The sequence below is a fragment of the Echeneis naucrates genome, chromosome 8 (genome assembly GCF_900963305.1).
Source record: "Echeneis naucrates chromosome 8, fEcheNa1.1, whole genome shotgun sequence".
In the NCBI taxonomy this organism is placed as follows: Eukaryota; Metazoa; Chordata; class Actinopteri; order Carangiformes; family Echeneidae; genus Echeneis; species Echeneis naucrates.
In genome coordinates, this window is record NC_042518.1 from 16,319,065 (window position 1) to 16,338,450 (window position 19,386).

A 19,386-nucleotide genomic window follows, 5' to 3' on the forward strand; every position below is an offset into this window, starting at 1 on the left:
CAGTTCAGCAAGATCAACCTCTCCGTAGAAAATGAGCATAAAAACGTGATGTGCAACGCCGTTTTGGCCTGTACTCGTTGAAAAATATCTGCGGTGAGTGTGCAGCATCAATTCGGACCGGAGCAAAAGAACGAAACTTGCCATTTTGTTTCTCGTACAAGTAAATCCCTTTCGCTTCCCAAAGTTTCGATTTGACTCGTCCAGTTTTGTTTTACTGTACAAGGCATCCGCGTCCGTCCCCGCCGATTGGTGCTCCCCTGTACCTGCCATCCCTCTCAGCCAATGGCGACCCAGGAGGCGGGACTTAGCCGACACCGACGGGCTAACGCACGGAGGAATATTGAGGTTGTTGGATTGTGTCTGTCTGTGTCTGCTCGACTCTTCCCCGACAAGCTCCTCCATAAATTCAGGTATTTATCTTATTTGCTCATTTACGTGTGTTAACCACAGAGCACATTTCAAGCCCTAAATGCATTTCGGGGAATTTGCAGTTAAAACACAACGAGAGGCTGGAAAGATAAACGCATGTTATGTTTGTTAAATATCCGCGAGCCTGCAAAGCAACAGGCCCCGCACAATTGATGAGGTCATTCGTTCCCGCACCTCACAGATCCTGAAGTGGACGGAATAAAGCGCTGGTCATCATGGCTCTGGATGGATGTGGCCTCGCCTGCAAGTATATCCTCTTCATCTTCAACCTCATCTTCGCAGTAAGTATTCGTTGATATCCTCATTGTAGACTAGACTGTCACTGTCATCTGTCTTTTACAAAAACTCAAAACAAACAAAAAAACTATGAATATTTTCTTTCCAGGTTTAGTTTCAGTTTAATTTCTGAAAATGAACAGTATCATCCATTGTTAAACATATGTTAGCCACTTATACTTATTTACTATACTCATACCACCCAACAACTGTTTCTAAAGCAAAAAAAAAAAAAAAAAAAAAGGAAAGATTTTACACTCGCTTATAATACTATTTCTCTTAAAAAGCTTTTTAAATTGTTATTGTGCTTTTCTTGTACCGTTTTGTCAGTTGTGTCAGTTGTATTTTTGTGATTGGAAATGCCCTGAATAGTTTGTTTTGTTTGCCTAGCTGTCCCACAGCTGGTCATTCTGCAGTTTGAGCACTTGAACATTAACATTTTCCCACTGGGTCTAACACAAAAGTTAGCAGACATGACTCTACCAGCCCGACAGACAACTGTATGTGCAATCAAAGAACAAGCAATGGTTTACTCTGTTGTTTCATTTCCTGTTTGGCAGCTGGTGGGGTTTGCCTTCTTGGGTCTAGGCCTGTGGTTGAGATTCAGCAATAACACCAGAGGCATCTTTGAAATAGAAACCCTCAACTCAAGCGCATTTGTTGTTGGTAAGTTTGTATTTATATCAAATCTATACAATTTATTGAAAACAAAACAAGTGAGGGGGGAAAAAAGTATAGAAGACATTTTTTTTATTTGCACCCATATTCATTTTCAGACGTGTCTCTGTCTGTATTGTATTAGGTGTGACTGTTTTGATAGTTCTGGGTACAGTGATGCTCATCGTGGTGATGTTTGGAGACTACGGCGCCTGCAATGAGAAAAGATATGCTCTGCAAGTGGTGAGATTATTTCCTGCCTTCCTTTTTCTGTTTCCTGTAATGAAAGAAACCTGGCTTTCACAACACTAACCTCTAAGCACTTTGTTTTGTTTTTTTTTGCATGAAAAACAAGCTGTTTAATTGTGGAAGGCTGAGTGGGCCACAGAGGCACTAGAGGCTTTACAGTGGTCCATTTTTGCTCTCTATTACCAGAAATTTTCCCCCGTCTGCATCACATTTTCTTCCAAAAGTTTATATTTGTGAGAGCCAAAGAAAATGAGTTTCTTGTGTTCTGCATTCAGTGAATTGCTGTTATGCTCTCTGATGGTGAACAAAATCACCACTCTCACATGGAGTCTCTTCGAATCATGATCTCTTTATTCACGCTGTGCGCAGAATTTCACACAACAGAGTCACAGGAGACGAGCTCCCTGAACAAATAGGAACAACAGTTTTTATGCACAAGACAACACCCACTGGCAACCCACTTCTGGTCAGAGATAATTCACAAGGCCACAGTGCCTCCTTGTTTTGTGCAGAGGCCTAATGAATTACGTTGCATCTCCGGAGGAGGACATCATCTGAACTGTTATCTCTAGAGGGGATGTCTCTGTCTCTTTCCCCACTCCTGCACGCTAAGTCAAAGTTCTTGACACAGTACGCACTTAAGAGGGGCCGAGGTATGTCGCAGTTTTTGGAAGGCTGCAAAAAATAAGTCGTCACAGGTGTTATATGTTTCAGGAAACCCAACTTACAGCAGACAGATCACAATAACTTCCTCATATTGTTTTCTTTTGTAACTTAAATTTATAATGGCTTGCCAGTAAATAATTTTTTTAGTACAAACAATTAAACTAATGTGCCAAAATTGTAATAAAAAAAAAAAAACAAAACAAAAAACAACCGCCAATGCCTGGTCTGATGGTACCATTGTAACATTAGAATCACTGTAAAGTGGATTCCTGAAACTTGCAGAAACACATTTTCAATGGTGCAATGAAGAATTTAATGAGATCTTCTTAGTTCCTCGTTGTTCTACCTCAGGTGTGAGACAGCATTTTTGACCTTTGCCTTTATTTTTGGCACCTGGACGTCTCTTCTTTTCATCCATCAGCCTTTCTGCTGGTGACTTAGATTTATGCTCTTTCTAAAGCAAGACTTAGCATATCGGTGCATTGTGGCATGTTCAAGAATGTGGGCGTAATGAGTGATCAAACGAATTAAAATATGTGCCAAAGTCAAACATGCACGGTTTTGTAGACAATCTGTGATTGCTTCCAAAATCTTCTCAAATAGATGCTATTCATGTCTTCAGAATTCTTGTGCAGTGGGATTTTCCAGTTTATCTCATAGTTTAGTCACTCCCTAACTGTGGTACAGCACAAAGCAGACAGACGAAGCTTGTGTGCTGTAGGAACAAGCAGGCCGTCGACACAGTTGAAAACTCAGAGTACAGAAACACACAAACATAGAAACATAACAGCAGAGATACTTAGAAAGAAACAAATACTTACTTTCCCAGAATCCAGGCAGACAGCAGAGGCAGGGCCCACCTGCTCTTCAGTATTCATTTTTTGAGTTTTATTGGTCTGAACATGTCAGAAAACCCAAGCAATTAATCAACAGTAGTTTCATAAATTAGAGCAGCATAAAATATATATTTATTTGCTTTACATTTTAAGGTATTTTTCCTACTAGTGAGAACAAAAACAAGTCTGTTTTCAAATCCTTGGCTTTATGCACATGCCTGCACTGATGGACACATGCTACTTGATTAATACCCATTTTTAATGAAGTCTTTAAATTTCAATTTTATTTAATATTTTTTTTTGTCTTCCAGTTCTCTGTCCTCCTGGCCCTTCTCGCCGGAGTTGAAATTGTCGTTGGAGTGCTTGCTTATTTCAGGAGCGAGACGGTGAGGGGAAATAGGAATAGGAGGACGAGTATAAGAGATGGAAAACGATCAAACTGTTCATGTCTTCCATTTCCAACCACATTTTTATGTTGAAATTTCATAGGTTGGAATGAACATGGCAGAGTTCTACACAAGCATGTATATTTTGTATGTGAAAAATGGTGGAGATCCAGCAATTGGAGTCGCTCTCACAGGCATCCACAAAATGGTCAGTACAAATGCACAGGTCCCTCACTTCAGCTTGATTTCACCTTGTCAACCTCAATGACATCATAACTTAATTTTTCATTATTTCAGTAATGCGCAGCTACTATATTTAAGCCATCAAAACTTGTTAAACATCTGATATAAGGCTTACTTTGTCATGAATGTAATTTTGAATGTTATTGACCTCCTTCCTCTCGCTCCTCTGTCCTTCTGTAGCTTCACTGCTGTGGAGTGACAGGGATCTCAGTTATTGAGTTAGCACAACAAACCTGTCCAAAGCCGGACGGATTTCTGGAGCACATCGCCATGCCTGTATGTTTGCGCAAAGAAATTAGCTGTTTTAGTGAAGTTGTGTTACCTGGACCTTTTGTCTTTGTCTGTAGAAGTTGAGTTTTTCCTGCCTTGATCCTTTTGCAGAACTGTCCTGGCATCATCACAAGTGTCTTTGAAAGTAAAGCACCACTGGTGATGGGCTTCTTCGTTGGAACTGGAGCATTGTTGGTAGGTAAACATGCTGCATGCCACACCCTTCCACTCCCACCCAGTGCAAACAGATACCTAAAGTCTTTGTCCCTGTTAAGCTCACCAATAGGTTACTGTGCCTCTCCTGCCAAAGCAAAAACTCTGTATTGTCTGAAAACATCAGTATCTACTAATAAAAATTTCATATTGACTCAATGTTTTACTTAAAAAAAAACATAAAGGGATTTTAAGTACAGATGTGAACTATGCTGCATTAATTTGTATGTCCATGAACATGCATAATTTTGTCTTTTTAATGTTGATTATGATGTTAAGTTCTAATTTTTCTGCATCCCTGTTTCTCTCAACACTTCCCCTCACACTTTGCTTTAAAACTTTCTTTGTTTGCCTTCTTTCGCACCCATTGGTTTGCCAAAGATCGTAGCGCTGATTTGCAGCATGACGCTTCGTAGAAAGATTTCTGAGTCTGTCTCATCCCCTCAGTACATTGTCCTGACTCACTCTCCCTCTACCCTGCCTCAACCATCAACAATTGTCTCCACTTCCTACGCTTACCCCGACCCAGACCCAGTCATCTTCACCCCTCTCACTGTGGCTAACATCCCTGTGGCTCAGCCATAGCTTTGACTGCAATGCCATCATCAAGTCAAATGCTTGCTCATAGGGAAATTTGAGTCTTTTAAAATAATTTTATAGAAAGTTTTGGTTTAGACCTGCTCAATATGTAAAGTGCCTTGAAATAACTTTGCTATGATTTGGCACTATATAAATATATTTGATGGTTGGATTTTTCTCTTATGTGTTGGCACAAGACAACACTTTTTTTTTTTCCTTTTACCCAAATTGGAATGGGGAAAAAAATGGAATTGCAAGATGAGGGATTAATTCAATTTATTGGAAATATCAATTCTAACATATCTAAGATGTGCGAGTTAGGTTTGTGTTTGCAGCATACTTTCCCTCATTCCCAGATTATTGACCAAGATTTTCCAACCACAGCACATGGGATGAATTTCACAGACACATTTTTGACAAGTGTTTCTTATAAAACTAAGTGTGTCAAACATACAGTACAACATAAAGTCAACTCTTGACCTCTTCCCTCAAGATCTGCTTTTGGGTGCAAATTACTTTTCCCTGCCCCACCTGTGTAAAAACCTGTTATTAAAATTCGGTTATTTCTGTATCTTTTGGCACAGAATGTAATGCATTGTTCCCTCCAGCAATTCAATCAGTCTCTTCTTTTTCTTCCACACGAGGACATGTGCAGCAAAAGCATTCATCAATTACATGCTTTGGGTATTTCTATTTTGGGCCTTTTTCAGTTTCACACATTTCTGTTTCGATGGCTTTATGCACTTCTGCTAAATCATTCTGAGACTGGTTAAGTGGTTAAGTCAGAGGTGGTGAGGAGGAACTAGGGTTATCTCCTATTTTAATCGCACAGCACCTTGTATCATCCCTGCTTTTTACTTTCCCTTCTCCCTCCCCCTCTGTGTGAATAATAGATTACCGCACTGGTCTGCGCTGCAATCCTCATGCAACAGCTCAAGAAAATCAGTCAAGACATCACTTCATACTATACAACTGTGTACTAAAGAGGAGGATCTTTTTTTTCCTCCGCTGACCCCCGTTGGTCTCATCAGGGAAGACCATTGCAGACGTTCAACCAGCAAAAGTGTTTACGGATTTCCCTATATGTCTACTAACTTAGCCTGACCCATTTTAAAAGTGCAAAACAAATACCTGCACTGCTCAGAGCAACTTTTTAATGCTTGTCTGTTTAAGCATTTCCTGTGCCCTCAGTTAATTGGATATTGTGTTGTGGGAGCTGTTTGTTTTAACAGGTTGTACTCCAAGCTTCACTGTGGTCAATGTCATAATGTGGAATGAATGGAAAGCAAGCTTAATTTTGAGAATTTTATTAAGAGGTTACATTTCATAGAAAGTTATTTTTTATTTGGTAGAGTTTTATAAAACCTACATTTGATTTGTTTAACTTTGTTAATGTGTGTGTTCAAAAAGCCACAGGATTTGCCAGAGAAAGTCAAAAACCTATTCCTCAGCTTTCCTCACTCATAAGATTTTCTTTAAAATGACTGTATTAAGATTTCTAATTATGCTTTGGCGTTGTGAATCATAGTTGCTTTCCTGCATATAGTAGTTTGATACTGATGAAAGCATGCATCTTTAAAATTGTTAATTATCTCCTTGTGACCAAATGAAAAAAGGTGAAGCGTTGTACTGGACCTACTTGTTCCAGTTTTGTTTGTTTTTAACTATCTTACTGTACTTTGCTGTTCGAGTTCACAATTTTAGAAATAAACATTTTTCTTCAACGTGTGAAAATGACAAAACAAGTACAGTTTTGTAAAACTTTATTTCATTGCTCGTCACTGTTGGGACCTATGAGGGGAAAAACTCATTAATGCAGCTACCAAGTAACAGTTAACCAACAGGTTTTCCTGATTTCACCTGTTGATTCACATGCAGCAGTTGTGTTGAATTAATGGTTATGCTCTGAACTGTTCCCTGTTAGTAAAGCTCTATGTGAAATATGAGGTAACTGGAAAATGGGAATTAAAGTTTTGTTACAACTTTCTTTACGTTTCCACAATGTTCAACTTACTGTTGGTCCAGCTGACACTGCAGACACCAGCAGAAGAACACACTTCTGTTAAGCACAAAAAGTAGACCTGGGGAGCAAGAACAGGAGTTCAATGGTTTTGCTACATAATTACAGTGATTCTAGCCTACACACAGCAAGTATACATTACTCGCCTTTGGGAGGCCTAACCTCAACAGAAGATCATTTATTTCAAAAGGTATGGATACAGTAGATGTGTCTTTGTGTGATCTTAAGTAGGACATACCTGTGGATCCCCTATGAGAGTGGGTCCTTCTTTATCGATGTAAGAGGACCTTTCTGAGAGCAGAGGCAGGAAGCTGGAGATTATGATTCTCCGGATGTGGTGGGAGACCGCAGAGTGTGGGGAAGGAAGCAGCTGTGAATCAGTATGGCTGGGGAAGATAAACAGCAGTCAAAGTGCTGTTGTAACCTAGAGTATCTGAAGGAAGAATTAATGCTTTAAAAAAAAAAAAAAAAAAATGCTGTTGGGTCTTAAGGACCACAGAGTTTCTTAAACTACAGGATACAGAAATATATATATATGAAATTAAATGTAAAAAGTTTGACGTAATCTGCCGTTTTGGTTTGGATTTATTTGTCATTAATGCTGACTGCCAACTTTGATGAAAAGCAAGGTATTTGTTTTACAGACTTCCTCTTAAAGCCTCAGTTAAAAATGTGAAGCGTGACATAAGGGGGCTACCAAAGGCATCCCATCAGGACATAATACGTTTGATGATATGCAGTTGATCCCCATCTACTTCTATCGAGTGCTTAAATTTTGGCTAAGTTCATTTATATTATTTCAGCAAAAGTAGATGTTTTATTTAAGAAAAGGCAGAAAGAAACCCACAAGCTGAACTTTCCAACGCAATTGTTGTGCTTCACACTTATTATTCACACTCCTGATCTGATGCCACACAGCTGTCACATCAGGCCATTATCACTATGATACTGTGTCGTGTGATTCTGGGATTCAGTCCAATATTGGAGGGGTTACAATACTTTCCAGAACACCCAGATGGCTGCTCAGATTTCAACTAAATTCAAAGAAATGCTGGCAAATCAATGAGAATAGAATATAATATAGTGACATTGCGTGTTGGCCTACAACAGCTGCAAGAGTGAGTCAAACAGTCACATAATACAGTGCAAAGGTTGTGTGAAGGCATTAAGTCAACAGTGCAAAGCATTATTTAGTTAAAATGCTATTCAATGATGAGTCAAAAAGGATTAGATTATTCTTCAACTCTTCAGCTTCCCAAGCATAAATTTGGCAAAAATCAACTTTTAACACACTAAAATGCATTTTATTCCAAAGACTAAATCTGCAAAAACTGTTAAAAGGAATAGTGGTTATTTTCATTAATCTTTGGATAAACATACCGATTATAAATGGGCATCCAGCTGGTATACGGAGTGTGAGTGTAAGCCAGACAGGAGTGAACCAGCAGAACCAGGTCTGACTCTGGGGAGGCCAGCAGGTTTACTTCAAAATAAAGTGGTCTGCCACGCACAGAACTGAGAGGCAAATGAGCCTCAGAGTGGTAGCTGGTGAAGGACTCATCTAGAAGAAAAATAATTTCACACGTAGATGGAGTAATTTAAAGTGGTGCTCAGAAATAAGCTTCTACAAAACACCTGGTTCACTGACAGCTCAGTGATTCAAACTGCTCACCTGTTGCAATTCTCAGCTGCACTGTGTTGGTGGCTGGTGTAGACTGGGTGGGAGGTGGTGGTTGAGCCATCAAATGGAGCCTAACTTCATCTGGAGATCCTGGGGAGGAACTGCACTCCACCATCAGCCTGTGGATCAACAGACAACCAACTCAGAGGACAGCAGACTCTTACCCGTTTCAAAATATCCAACAATTGGTGTTGTAGTGTTCCCTCTTTCCCTTACCCAGGAAGGAAGTGTCTATGTGGGCCCATTTTGTTTAGTTAAAGTCAGCAGTGATTGTGAATTATTCCAGTGGCATGTTGTAACAGTGAGATAATGAAACTGTGACATTTGGTGGGGGTTAAAAAAAAAAAAAAAAAAAAAAGAAAAAAAGTGACTAAGTATTAGTCAATACCTGTAAAAATGTATTCTAACAATGGAAATGACAATGAAGTTGTTTTTTTTTTTATTCCTCCAATTACATTTAAGGGTTTTATTAAGGTTATTAAGGGTCAGTGTATTAACTTGATCTGAAGGCAAGATGGATTCAATATCAAAATGACTGGACATTATAAAAAAAATAAATAATTTGTGCATTTTCACAGATCTTTTATAAACTGTGAAAATTTCTTCTAACCCTATCATCACTCCATAAGGAATGGTGACTTTAAGGATGAACTTTAGTGGCACAAAGTGTGCGCAAGGCAAATATTGATGCCATATCCAAATGAGATTGTCCACTTAGCATCGAAAACATAAAGTAAACATTGAACTCTGCATGGAGCCTAGTTATTAAATGAACAAGTGAAAACAGAAAGTAACTATGTACCTGACAGGGTATTCCTGCATCGATTCGTGGTCTTGAATAAAATTGAGACCATGCACCTCCAAAACATGAACCACTGTATCACCAAACACCTAACAAGGATATGACAATTAAAAATATAGCTTACATAATTTCACAAACTCTAAGAACTTCACTGTGCATGACGAGAACTGAGATTAGTCAGAGCCAAAGCTACAAAGAAATCAGTCAAGTTGATCAAAACTTTAAAATGAGCCTCACATGCTTGTTCACTCCACAGCCATTTAGAGGCACAATGTAGAGGTCAGGGTCAGAGGTCAGTTGTTGTGGCATGCAGGATGCATTTGTGGTCTCAGAGAGATGAGCTGGAGGGGTCACTGTAGGCTCCACCACAGAGTCAGGCACCACAAAGACAAAATGCTGTCCAATTATACAGTCTGTAGGTACACACACAAAAACCTAAATGTACATCCCTTCTAAATATAGAAGAAACCATTTTAATGTCTTCCATTGTTGTGAATTAACAAGTCAGACAAACCAGGACAAGATGTGGTTTTGAATACACTCACCCTTAACAGGATATGAGCAGCAGAAATTGAATGCTGGGCCAAAGCCACAGGGAGAGGCAGAGGGAGTGTGTATGTAAGCCTGATGACTTTCTGCTTGCATTGAACAAACAAACAGAGTAGGATATCTATTCAACAGCAAAGCGATGACAGGTGTATTCATGTATCAGTAACAGCAAATGCATCAAGTCTGGTTAGTTAGAACCAGATTACATTACCACTATCTGCCCCCTTGTGGTGATGTAGTCAACACACTATGCCTGCAACTCAAAGGAAATGTCAGCTGACCAAACAAATTGAGAACACGGTCAAAGAGCCTTTACCTCTCAAAACATCATCCAGGTTCTCTTCTGATTCATCTTCACCAGGATGCTCAATAGGAGCATATGGATGTTGCTGAATCATGTGTGTATAAAAACTTTGAAAAGGACTGTGCAGTGACCACGGGACTCCTGGATATTCTGCTTCAGGAGCACGGCGCAGTGAATCCATCCTGCCGTGGTGAGAGTCAGACGGACCATTGAATTGTGAGTTGTCTTGGGACACTTCAGGCTGGTATAGGAGATTGTAATAATAAGGATGAAAGCCGCCATTTCGAACATCATCATCATTTTCTGATTCTGTGGGTGAAGCAGTGGTTTCATATTTTCTATAGGATGGATGGTGCACTGAAGAGGGAACTGCTTGAGGCAGATGGTCTGTATCTTCTTCCGATGAAGTTGGAGATACATGGTTGTCTGCACTCCGTAAACTTTTGAGTGCATAATGCAATATAGGAGAAGGATTATGGTTGGATGGGGAAGAGTGTTGTTGAAGAGGGGCTGAAACAGGGTCAAGGCCAGGAGAGAAAGTGTTTGTAGGTAATCTCTTTTCATCATTCAACACCGGTTTTATGTCATCAGTTTGAGTAGAAAGTGGATTTCTGATCCATTCTGCAGTGTATATTTCAGTGCTACTAATTTCATCTGCATTTGCCTGATTGATGTGGGCATTCACTTTATATTTGTGATGATCTGGAAGTAATGACGAAGGAAAAAATGGGTGAATGACAGACAAATTTTCCTTTGCAGCTATGTTGTGATGCAGAGGAGTTAACTTTGTATTCTCCTCTTTGCCAGCATCTGGAATGTTGTAGAAGTAGCGGTGTGCATAATGCTGTGGATAAGGTATGTGAGGTGCCACGGCTTGGCGAACAGATTTAGTAGTTGCTTGTAGGAGGTAAGGATGAGAGGCAGCATCAGGAAAAGACTGAGGGAGTTGGTCTGAGTTAGCTTCAGACTGCTGGACGTTGGGGCTCAACAACGAAACTTCAAGGGTATGAGAATTACTGGATGGCAGTTTTTCAGAAACCTCAGGACCTAGCTTGGGGTCTAGGGGTGGGCCAGGAAAAGGGATTTTGGGATGATGGTAGTAGTGGTAGTATGGATTGAAGCTGTGGCTGGGAGGCTGGAGAGAGGACACCTCAGTTTGAACTGGACAATTTGGAGCCAAGCAGGGTAGATTTACAGCACTTTGCTTCTCAGAGATACCCAAGGGAGGTGCTGCTTGTTTCTGTTGGAGGCCTGGGTACACTTGGCTTGAGTCTTCCCTTTCATTAGTAGCTGATGGAGAACTGTGGACACTGTCCTGCTTATACTTCTCCCTGACAGGAATCTGGTGGGAGTAGTTTTCCTGATAGTGTGGCTGAGAACCAAAAAGGAGAGACTGTGGACCAAAGGTAGGGTCAGAAATTGAAGATAAGGGAGTGAGAGGGTTATGTGTGCCATGAACATCAGGCCTTAAGTACTTATGATAATATGTAGGGAGAGGATAGTAAGGTGGTGCCAGGTAGAAGGGTGGTGCCCATGGAAAAGCCTCCAGTGCTTCTGGATTTGGCTTTGTTTGCACCATGCTGGTGACAAGCGACTGATGGATTAGTGGGGGTTCTTCATGGGGGGAGACAGGACAGGAGACTGTGAATATTTTTTCTCCTATATGAAGAGAAAGTGTGTATTTTTCATCCTGAAAAAAAAAAAAAAAAGACCAGACATTTGCTATTAGACTATGTTATATGTTGTAAATATGCAAGAATTTATTCAAAGACAAATAGTGCACGAGAAAGTCAACTACGGCAATATTTACAATTTATTTGCTTGCGCATTTAGTGATCAAATCTCTTCCAATTTTTTTACCCCAATAATTGTCTCACACATGCTTATTTAATTTCAAACTCTTCATTGTTTACAGATGATAGATTTAAAGCTGTTTAGAAATAGTTTCTGTTTTCTAAAGGCAATGTATTCTTGTTATTGATGACATATCTTCAAAAGTCCCCCCCCCCAAAAAAAAAAAAAAACAAAAAAAACAAACACCCATGCACTTAAAGCACCTCACCTTTACTGTGATGCCACACATACGGTATGGAGCAGTGATCACAATCTCTGCACCATGTGTGTCCAAGACGTAGCCACACTGCTCAGCTAATGACACCAAAGGGGTCCACTCTCCTCTCACTGGAGGGAAAAGGGTTTAAAATGTTATTATTATTATTTTTTTTTTTAACTTTAAGAAAGGTAATGAATGTTAAAGTGCATTGAGTAAGTATAATCAGAATGAATAAATAAATGTGCGTGTTTACCATTGATCTTAAGCTCTGCAGGATCCTGTCCCTGCACTTTGATAGTCATACCATACAGGGAGCAGCACAAGGAGGAGATGCCTGAAGTGTGAGGGTGTAACTGAGCTACTGGACAGGACATCTTGACTGGAATCCCCCTCCAGAGCAGAGGCAACACGTAGTTGTCTTCCTGACATTTCAACAGCATTTTAAAAACACTCTGCTTTTTAACCGTGGTAGAGAATGCATCTCGGCACTTACAAAAAACAATTAAGAGACGAGTCAGTGTTCAAGACATCTCTATGAAATCAGTACATACTTCAACATCTCAGTTCTGTTTTAAAAGACTTTGTGTATGTTGTGTATCACTGTTAAGAAACGTGAAAGCAAATCCCAATGGAAGTAAACTATTTCAATAACATTACTGTCCATTAGAAATGAGTGCAAAAAGAAAACACATGGTGTATCTTTTTGGATTTTTGGAATAAATCTCAATGAAAATGTCTTTTAAAACATTATCTGATAACATTTTGAATCTGAGAGTGCTATGATAGTACAAACTGTGTGGTAAAGGTGTGACTCGATGAATTGTCCATTTGAATATGAATGTTTTTAGTGTTTGTATCTAGTACCTCCTGTGTCACATGACAGGCATCATAATCAGCCATCAGGGTGAGGTCTCTCCATGTGGTCTGAACAGAGTAACCGCACTGAGGTGGCAGCTTAGACAGGGCCACAGATGACTCATTCTCTAAGATACAAATAGACACCAGAAGAAGAACTTGATTTCACTCCATTTACTGTCTCGTTTAAGCTGTGTATAGAGAAGCCCAACCTCGATCCAGGAGTAGTTGTACCGCTCGCCTCCTCCTGATAATGAGGCTCATGGCCCTCTCTCCACACTCCACCACAGGCTGGAGTCTCTGCCAGCTCTCCTCTGTGCCTCTGAGCCGCTGACCTCTGGCTTTAGCCTCTGCCTGGACTGGTAAACAAAAAGAAATCCAACCAGAGTTCACAACAGACAATACACACACATACAACATAGAGTGGCTGGGTGAATGACTTGGGTTTAAACAAAACAAATTAAATCTCAGATTGAGATTGAATTTGTTTTAAATCAGAGAGAAATTCCTGAAATGGATTATCTGTCTGCTCTCGGTTTTAGAGGCACTGGATGTTGAAAATAAGACAGGGGCTGTTAACAGCTGTATTATAATATCAGGTTTCAAGTGCTTACATCAACACAAACATAATTGCAAAGCAAATAGCAAATATTAAGATTGGTGATTTGTGATGTTTATATGAGCGGGCTCATTGAGGTCTCCGATCAGTAAAAATGTGTTGTGCTTATTGTTACACACCTTGCCTGTTTGAGCCTCACTTAGTATGATTGGCAGCATCCACAAATTTGGTGTGAAAACTGTGCACTGCACATAAAGTGGGACAATTGATTCACAATGATAACTATATCCATATTCACAGATCACCTTTCCCCTCGTATTGAGGGAAGTTGCGCCATTTCTCACTTGCTGTGTGAACTTCCTAATCGAAAACAAATTACTAGTCCGTGAATGATTTCCAACTGAACACGAACACGTGTGATCGGAGTCATACACAGGCCTTACCTGAGACAGCAGAATCTGATTGGTAGCCCACGTTGGGAATGTTTGGTTCAAGGTGGCCGATGATGTAAAATCTCCCTATCCTCTTAATATTTCCTTCCCTGCAGTCCTGCTGTGGACGGCCATGGGTCGAGTGCAGCCCCTCTCTGTCAGTCTGCCTCAGTCTCCGGTTGTTCAGGAGGTTGGGGTCCCTCGCAGAAGACGCCATGCCGGCTCCAGGTCTCCTTCCAGAGGTTACAGTTAGTACAGTCCCGTCCCTGTCGTCCAGACGCTCAGCTCGGATGGAAGGACGCGTCGTGGTTAAATCTCTGTGTCTGACATGATGGAGGCGCCGGGGAGAGTTCGCCTCGGCGCGGCCCAGCCTGGCTGAACTTATCACTGTGATGCTGCGAAGGAGAAGGACGCCGACGCAGCATCCGCTCGCTTTGAAACGCATTTTCCAACACTTCCGCGTTGCGTGCCTCAAAACACCGGGAGCGCGTGAGCAGCGGCGGGGCTTTAATAGACTTCCTGTCCCCACACCTGGCCGCTGATTACCCTCACTTCAGTTATCCGGAAACTGTATTAGTATTAAGCGTTAACGTTGCTGTTGTTGTTTTGTTTGCTTGTTATTATTATATATATATTTTTAAATCTAAATAAAGGAGGGTTTAAAGAGAGGTCTCCTCAGCCACAGCATGGTAACATTCCCGCCTAATTTAAATAGCAATGTGCACAGTTGTTTAAGCTCAGTTACATGAATCTGTTCTCACTAAGAACTAATAATAATTTCAGCGGTAGCGCTTTGCATGTAGGAGGGTTGTAGAAACTGGAGCCCAGTGACAGACAGGACCTCTGCCGACTTTCTTTGGTGACCCCCAACCAGGAAAGGTCAAAAGAAGAATTATTATGACAAGATATTTTTATGTGCACTAGAGGGCAGCACTGAATTGCACTAATCCAAATTACAGAGTATCATTTTCTATCAATCAATCACTCTATCTATCTATGCAGTGAATATTTAGAACACATTTTGTCTTTTTTTTTTTTTTTTTGCAGTTTTAATGACTTTATTTCTATGTTTTATACAATTAGGAAGGTAAAACATTTTTAAACATACATTTCAAATGGAGATATCGTTCTGCCTCTCTAACAGAAGTAAAGTCACACTGACATTCAAACCATTTGCCTTCTTCAGTTCCGTATTTTTATCTGTTGTCACCTTGGAGTTGCTATATCACTAGATCAATAGAAATGTTAAATACCGTAAGTCATGTTGTGAGATTGATCTATCACATAACTCCTGTATATCGTTTACATTCATTTGCATTGTTTAATTTTTTTCATATTACTGAAATGAAACCTGTATATGCAGTTTTCCTCCCCACAGATTGCAATCTGGCTTGATCATAAAAGACAAACATATGAAATATGGGTTACTCAGGCTACTGATACTCCATTTTTTAATGAAAAAAAGATTTCTAGTGATATTATCTTTGAACTACTAAGCAATCAGCCAAGAAACAAGATTACTGTCAGTTTGCTGCCAAGTCCATCATCTGACAATAAGTGACTCTGCCAAGCTGTGATCAGTCATTACACCGTGGTTATAATGTTATCAGCTGAGATAATTTCTCTCAGTGGAGGACTTATGAGGAATGTTTTTCCTGTATGTTCAAAGATGGCAGTAGAATCAGACAAACCACACATTCACTCAGTTTGAACTGTTTAATGATTTTAACTACACTTAATCACGAGGATCTGAATCTGTGTGTGTTCGTGTGCATGTCTATCTATGGTGAAGTGAGAAGGTTGAGCAGTTGATGATGGGCGCGGCAGTCGAATGACTCATATTTGGAGTTGCCTAGCTACAACCAGGAGTTGTTTTCTTTAGACTCAGAGCGAGTACAGTCTGGATTTCATTGAGAGCAAGGCCTTGTGGGGGTGGGATAAATGCAGGGGTGACTCTGAGCAGGAAACAGGAGGAGCAGAAATGTTCTCAAAGACGAAAAGAAATCACGTGAAGAGAAGTCAGCGGAGGGGGGGGGGGGGGCAACAGAAAGGACTGCTCAGGGTGAGGAAGTGAATCAAGAATGAAAACCCCTGGACAGTAACCATAGAAACTGGTTGGCTCAACTAAATAAGAGGAATTCTTTTTTTATTGAATGCAAACGGTGGAGAGGGAAACACTAGCGCACAACACTGGCACTAAAGGAAGCTGTCGAGTTTGTAACAGACTTCCGAAACTGCATCTGTCCTCAGTTAAACTATAGTCAGAAAGCCTACAGGACACAACTTCACTTACCTGTATTTCCTACAAGAGTGGTCACCCTTTACCATGATATTTCTGTTCTCTTCTCTTCTCTTCAGCTATACAAATGTACAGTTTATGGGAAAAAAATGCAATTTCATAAGATATGTATAAAAAATTGAAAAATTATTTAATAATAGTATTATTTTTATTATGGGAAGATTTAACTATGAATTCATTCTTCTTTTGAAAAAAATGTGAGTTAGGGTTAAAAATCCTTTACAATAAATGTTTTATATCTATATGAATATGTATATATAATGCTCACCTGACCAGTCTGGGCATTATGGCAAAATCAGTGCTCCCAAGTTACTCATTTACCTATACTGTATATTGAAAAGCTGACAAATAAGGAGACGTCCTTCAGTTCCTCACTGATGAAATGAGGCTGAGGTTGCTTTCAATTAACAAGTTACTGTGGAGAAAAGGCCCACAACGTGAGCAAACACTGGGAGGGGACCATTCCTGGAAAATGAAATTTATAATCATGTCACTCCCAAGGAGCAGAGAGGACAGTGGGAAGGTGTGTGTGTGTGTTTTTTCTCCTGTGCCTGTGTGATAATGTGTCACTCCCGTTAGAGTGTTATGAGTGTGCAGAATGTATGAATGTGTGCTGTATCTAGTTTATGTAACTACCTCTGTAAATAGATGGGATATAAACACATATGTATAGTTACATGTGAATGTGTGTTTGTCTCCCTCCTCCCCTGACACGCCTGTGCAGTAGCTTAGCATCAAACCCAGCCTGGTTACATTGGGAGTAGGGAGGTGGGCAGCAGTCAACTTTTCCAATTAGTCAACAGCCTGTGGTGAGCGTTGAGAATTTCAACACAAAGCCACTGACATCAGACCCTTTTTATTACCCCGCCTCATTCAAAAGCATAGACACATCCAAAGTCCTTGAAATTACCCATCAAAATCCTATAAATACTCTGCATACTCTTTTTTAGACACATTTAGAAATGGCAGGGCAGGGTGCAACATTGTGTAAGCCAGAGAAGGAATGAGCTGAGTGAGACAGTCATCCACAGCGCGGGAGCTGTACTGTTGTGTAAAGCAGCAGTGAGTTTCTTGTGGCCTGACTCGCTCTCTTGGCATGTAGGCACCACTCTGCTGCCTTTGTTTTGGACAGTTATGTTGAAATAATCCTGCAGGGAGACGCCTCACAAACACCTTCATTAAGAGATTTTGTTATAACTCAACCGAAAAATAGCAATCTATCCAGCTATATGCCCCGTTCGTATATTTGCATCAAGTTTAGATTTTTAGCATTAAGGGACACATAATAAATGTGTCAGAGAATGTCAGATGTAACTAACTTAACAAACAAGTGATAATTAGAGACAAGACTGTGTAGTGATACAGTGCTTGTTTAAAGAAAAATGTGATCTCCACTTCACATGCCATATAAAACTCAACTTCCACAGTGTAAAGTATTGAAATGTAATGTCTGTGTTTCAGTGAGTTTTTTCAAATCTAAGGTTTGGTTTGGCATTTCACATATCAGAAATCCCACAGTGTTCAGTAAACTGGAACTTAGAACCAAGCTGAACCAGCCAACCCTGAGAACAAAATTCAAGGAGCCATTATTAATACTTGTGCACACAAACATTTGGCATCTCAGACACTATCACAACTGTTCCAGTAATTCTTTATGACTCTGGTTTTTCCAGTCCCGATCAGTAATGGCAGCACGACAAAGGGCTGTTTGTTGAACAAGCCACCCTATTGGTCCTCTTTAGACTCTACAAAGGTGTGTGATTTGTTGATTTGTGTTTGGATCTAATAAGAAGCGCGTTTTGGCTACGCTCCTGTCCCGCCCCCTGCTACACATAGGAGTAGACTATGGCATGGTCAAATTTTTACTCTGAAAAACGATAGCTGACTGATGCATGACTCATAGTATTTCCTCTGCTGAAAATATACTGAGAGCTGAAAAAGTTTCATTCTTGCATAACTGATGTCGTTTTGGTTCCAAAGGCATGCACACTCGTTCCACTCAGCAACTCTCAATGTAAAATTATGCAAGCGAATGGGTGCCGTAGCAGACCGAGCAGCACAGTACAAACCATGGCTTACCTTACATGCAAGGTGGGGTCAACACGCCCAGAATCAAATCAGGTCCAACCACATTTTCCATTTTCACTTCCCTCTTTTTCTCAGTCAGTCTCTATTCTTTTTAGATCTAGATCTACATTGAACCTCCCATCTGCCATCCTTCCTCACATGTAGCCTGTCATGCCTGTCACCTCATTTGGAGGTGCGCATGATGGTGATTGATTTCTGGAAAGATCTTATGGGGTTAAACAGAATTACACAATTTTTCTGCAAACATGATGAACAAAATGTTAATGTACTGGCATTCTTTCCCATCAGGAATTGGGTGGGACACCGAGGACATGAGGTAGTTTAATCAAGGCGTGGTGTTTGAAATTCAGACTTTTGATCTTGAACAACAGACGGCTTCTGTTGATTTTGATAGTGCTGTCATAGAAATGAGTGATACGCATAAGCGTTGCCATGGCATTGGTGTCATTTAGTCCCTTTCTCTACAAATGAAGGTTATTTTCCTTGACAACCATATTGTAATACTCAGCACTGTACTGAGCTTTCATAGCAGAAGAAATGCTTTGGTTTAATTCCTGAAAAAAGAGTAGAACATAACACAAGTAGATTTGCTGTAAACCCAAGTAGGCTCTGCTGCCTTTTGAGGCCACTGTATTTGCAGGTAAATTATTTGTGAAGCCTGTTATTATCCTGCTGGCTCAGGCCTGAGGCTGAGGCAAGCTGACATGACACTGACCGCGTAGTGTGCTGAGCCTTTGAGTCAGACTTCTGCTGCCCTTATCGACATATTTTTATATGCACCAGAAGTAAACAAGCAACCTCAGTCTCCCAGTCCATGAGGATTTTTGTCTTCTTGTTTAGGTATGACTTTCCTGTTTTTTATTCGTGTGCTTGCTGATACTTCTGATAAATTTTGCTTCCTCATATTCTAGAAATTTTTTGGAAGTTCTATCTTCCATGTG

At 40.3% G+C, this 19,386-nt stretch overlaps 2 protein-coding genes across 3 annotated transcripts; one reads left to right on the plus strand and one right to left on the minus strand.

The window, feature by feature from the left end:
• Positions 1–308: 308 nt before the first annotated feature.
• Positions 309–6,791, plus strand: cd9r (CD9 molecule related). 2 transcript variants are annotated; one of them, XM_029508893.1, is made up of 9 exons: positions 309–410; positions 611–710; positions 1,266–1,371; positions 1,508–1,605; positions 3,425–3,499; positions 3,603–3,707; positions 3,923–4,018; positions 4,124–4,207; positions 4,607–6,791. In XM_029508893.1, exons 2-9 carry the CDS (start codon positions 645–647, stop codon positions 4,808–4,810), a joined length of 834 nt encoding a protein of 277 aa, XP_029364753.1. In that variant the 5' UTR covers positions 309–410; positions 611–644; the 3' UTR covers positions 4,811–6,791. The 2 variants fall into 2 exon arrangements, with proteins under 2 accessions (XP_029364753.1, XP_029364754.1); XM_029508894.1 differs by having other exon boundaries at positions 5,698–6,791.
• On the minus strand, positions 6,380–14,503 carry LOC115047278 (uncharacterized). Its single transcript, XM_029508092.1, has 13 exons — positions 14,071–14,503; positions 13,281–13,427; positions 13,078–13,196; positions 12,467–12,635; positions 12,223–12,341; positions 10,173–11,850; positions 9,853–9,942; positions 9,545–9,720; positions 9,308–9,396; positions 8,497–8,624; positions 8,205–8,385; positions 7,063–7,210; positions 6,380–6,885 (listed from the first exon to the last, which is right to left on the minus strand). Exons 1-13 carry the CDS (start codon positions 14,501–14,503, stop codon positions 6,793–6,795), a joined length of 3,570 nt encoding a protein of 1,189 aa, XP_029363952.1. The 3' UTR covers positions 6,380–6,792.
• Between the last annotated feature and the right edge of the window lie 4,883 nt (positions 14,504–19,386).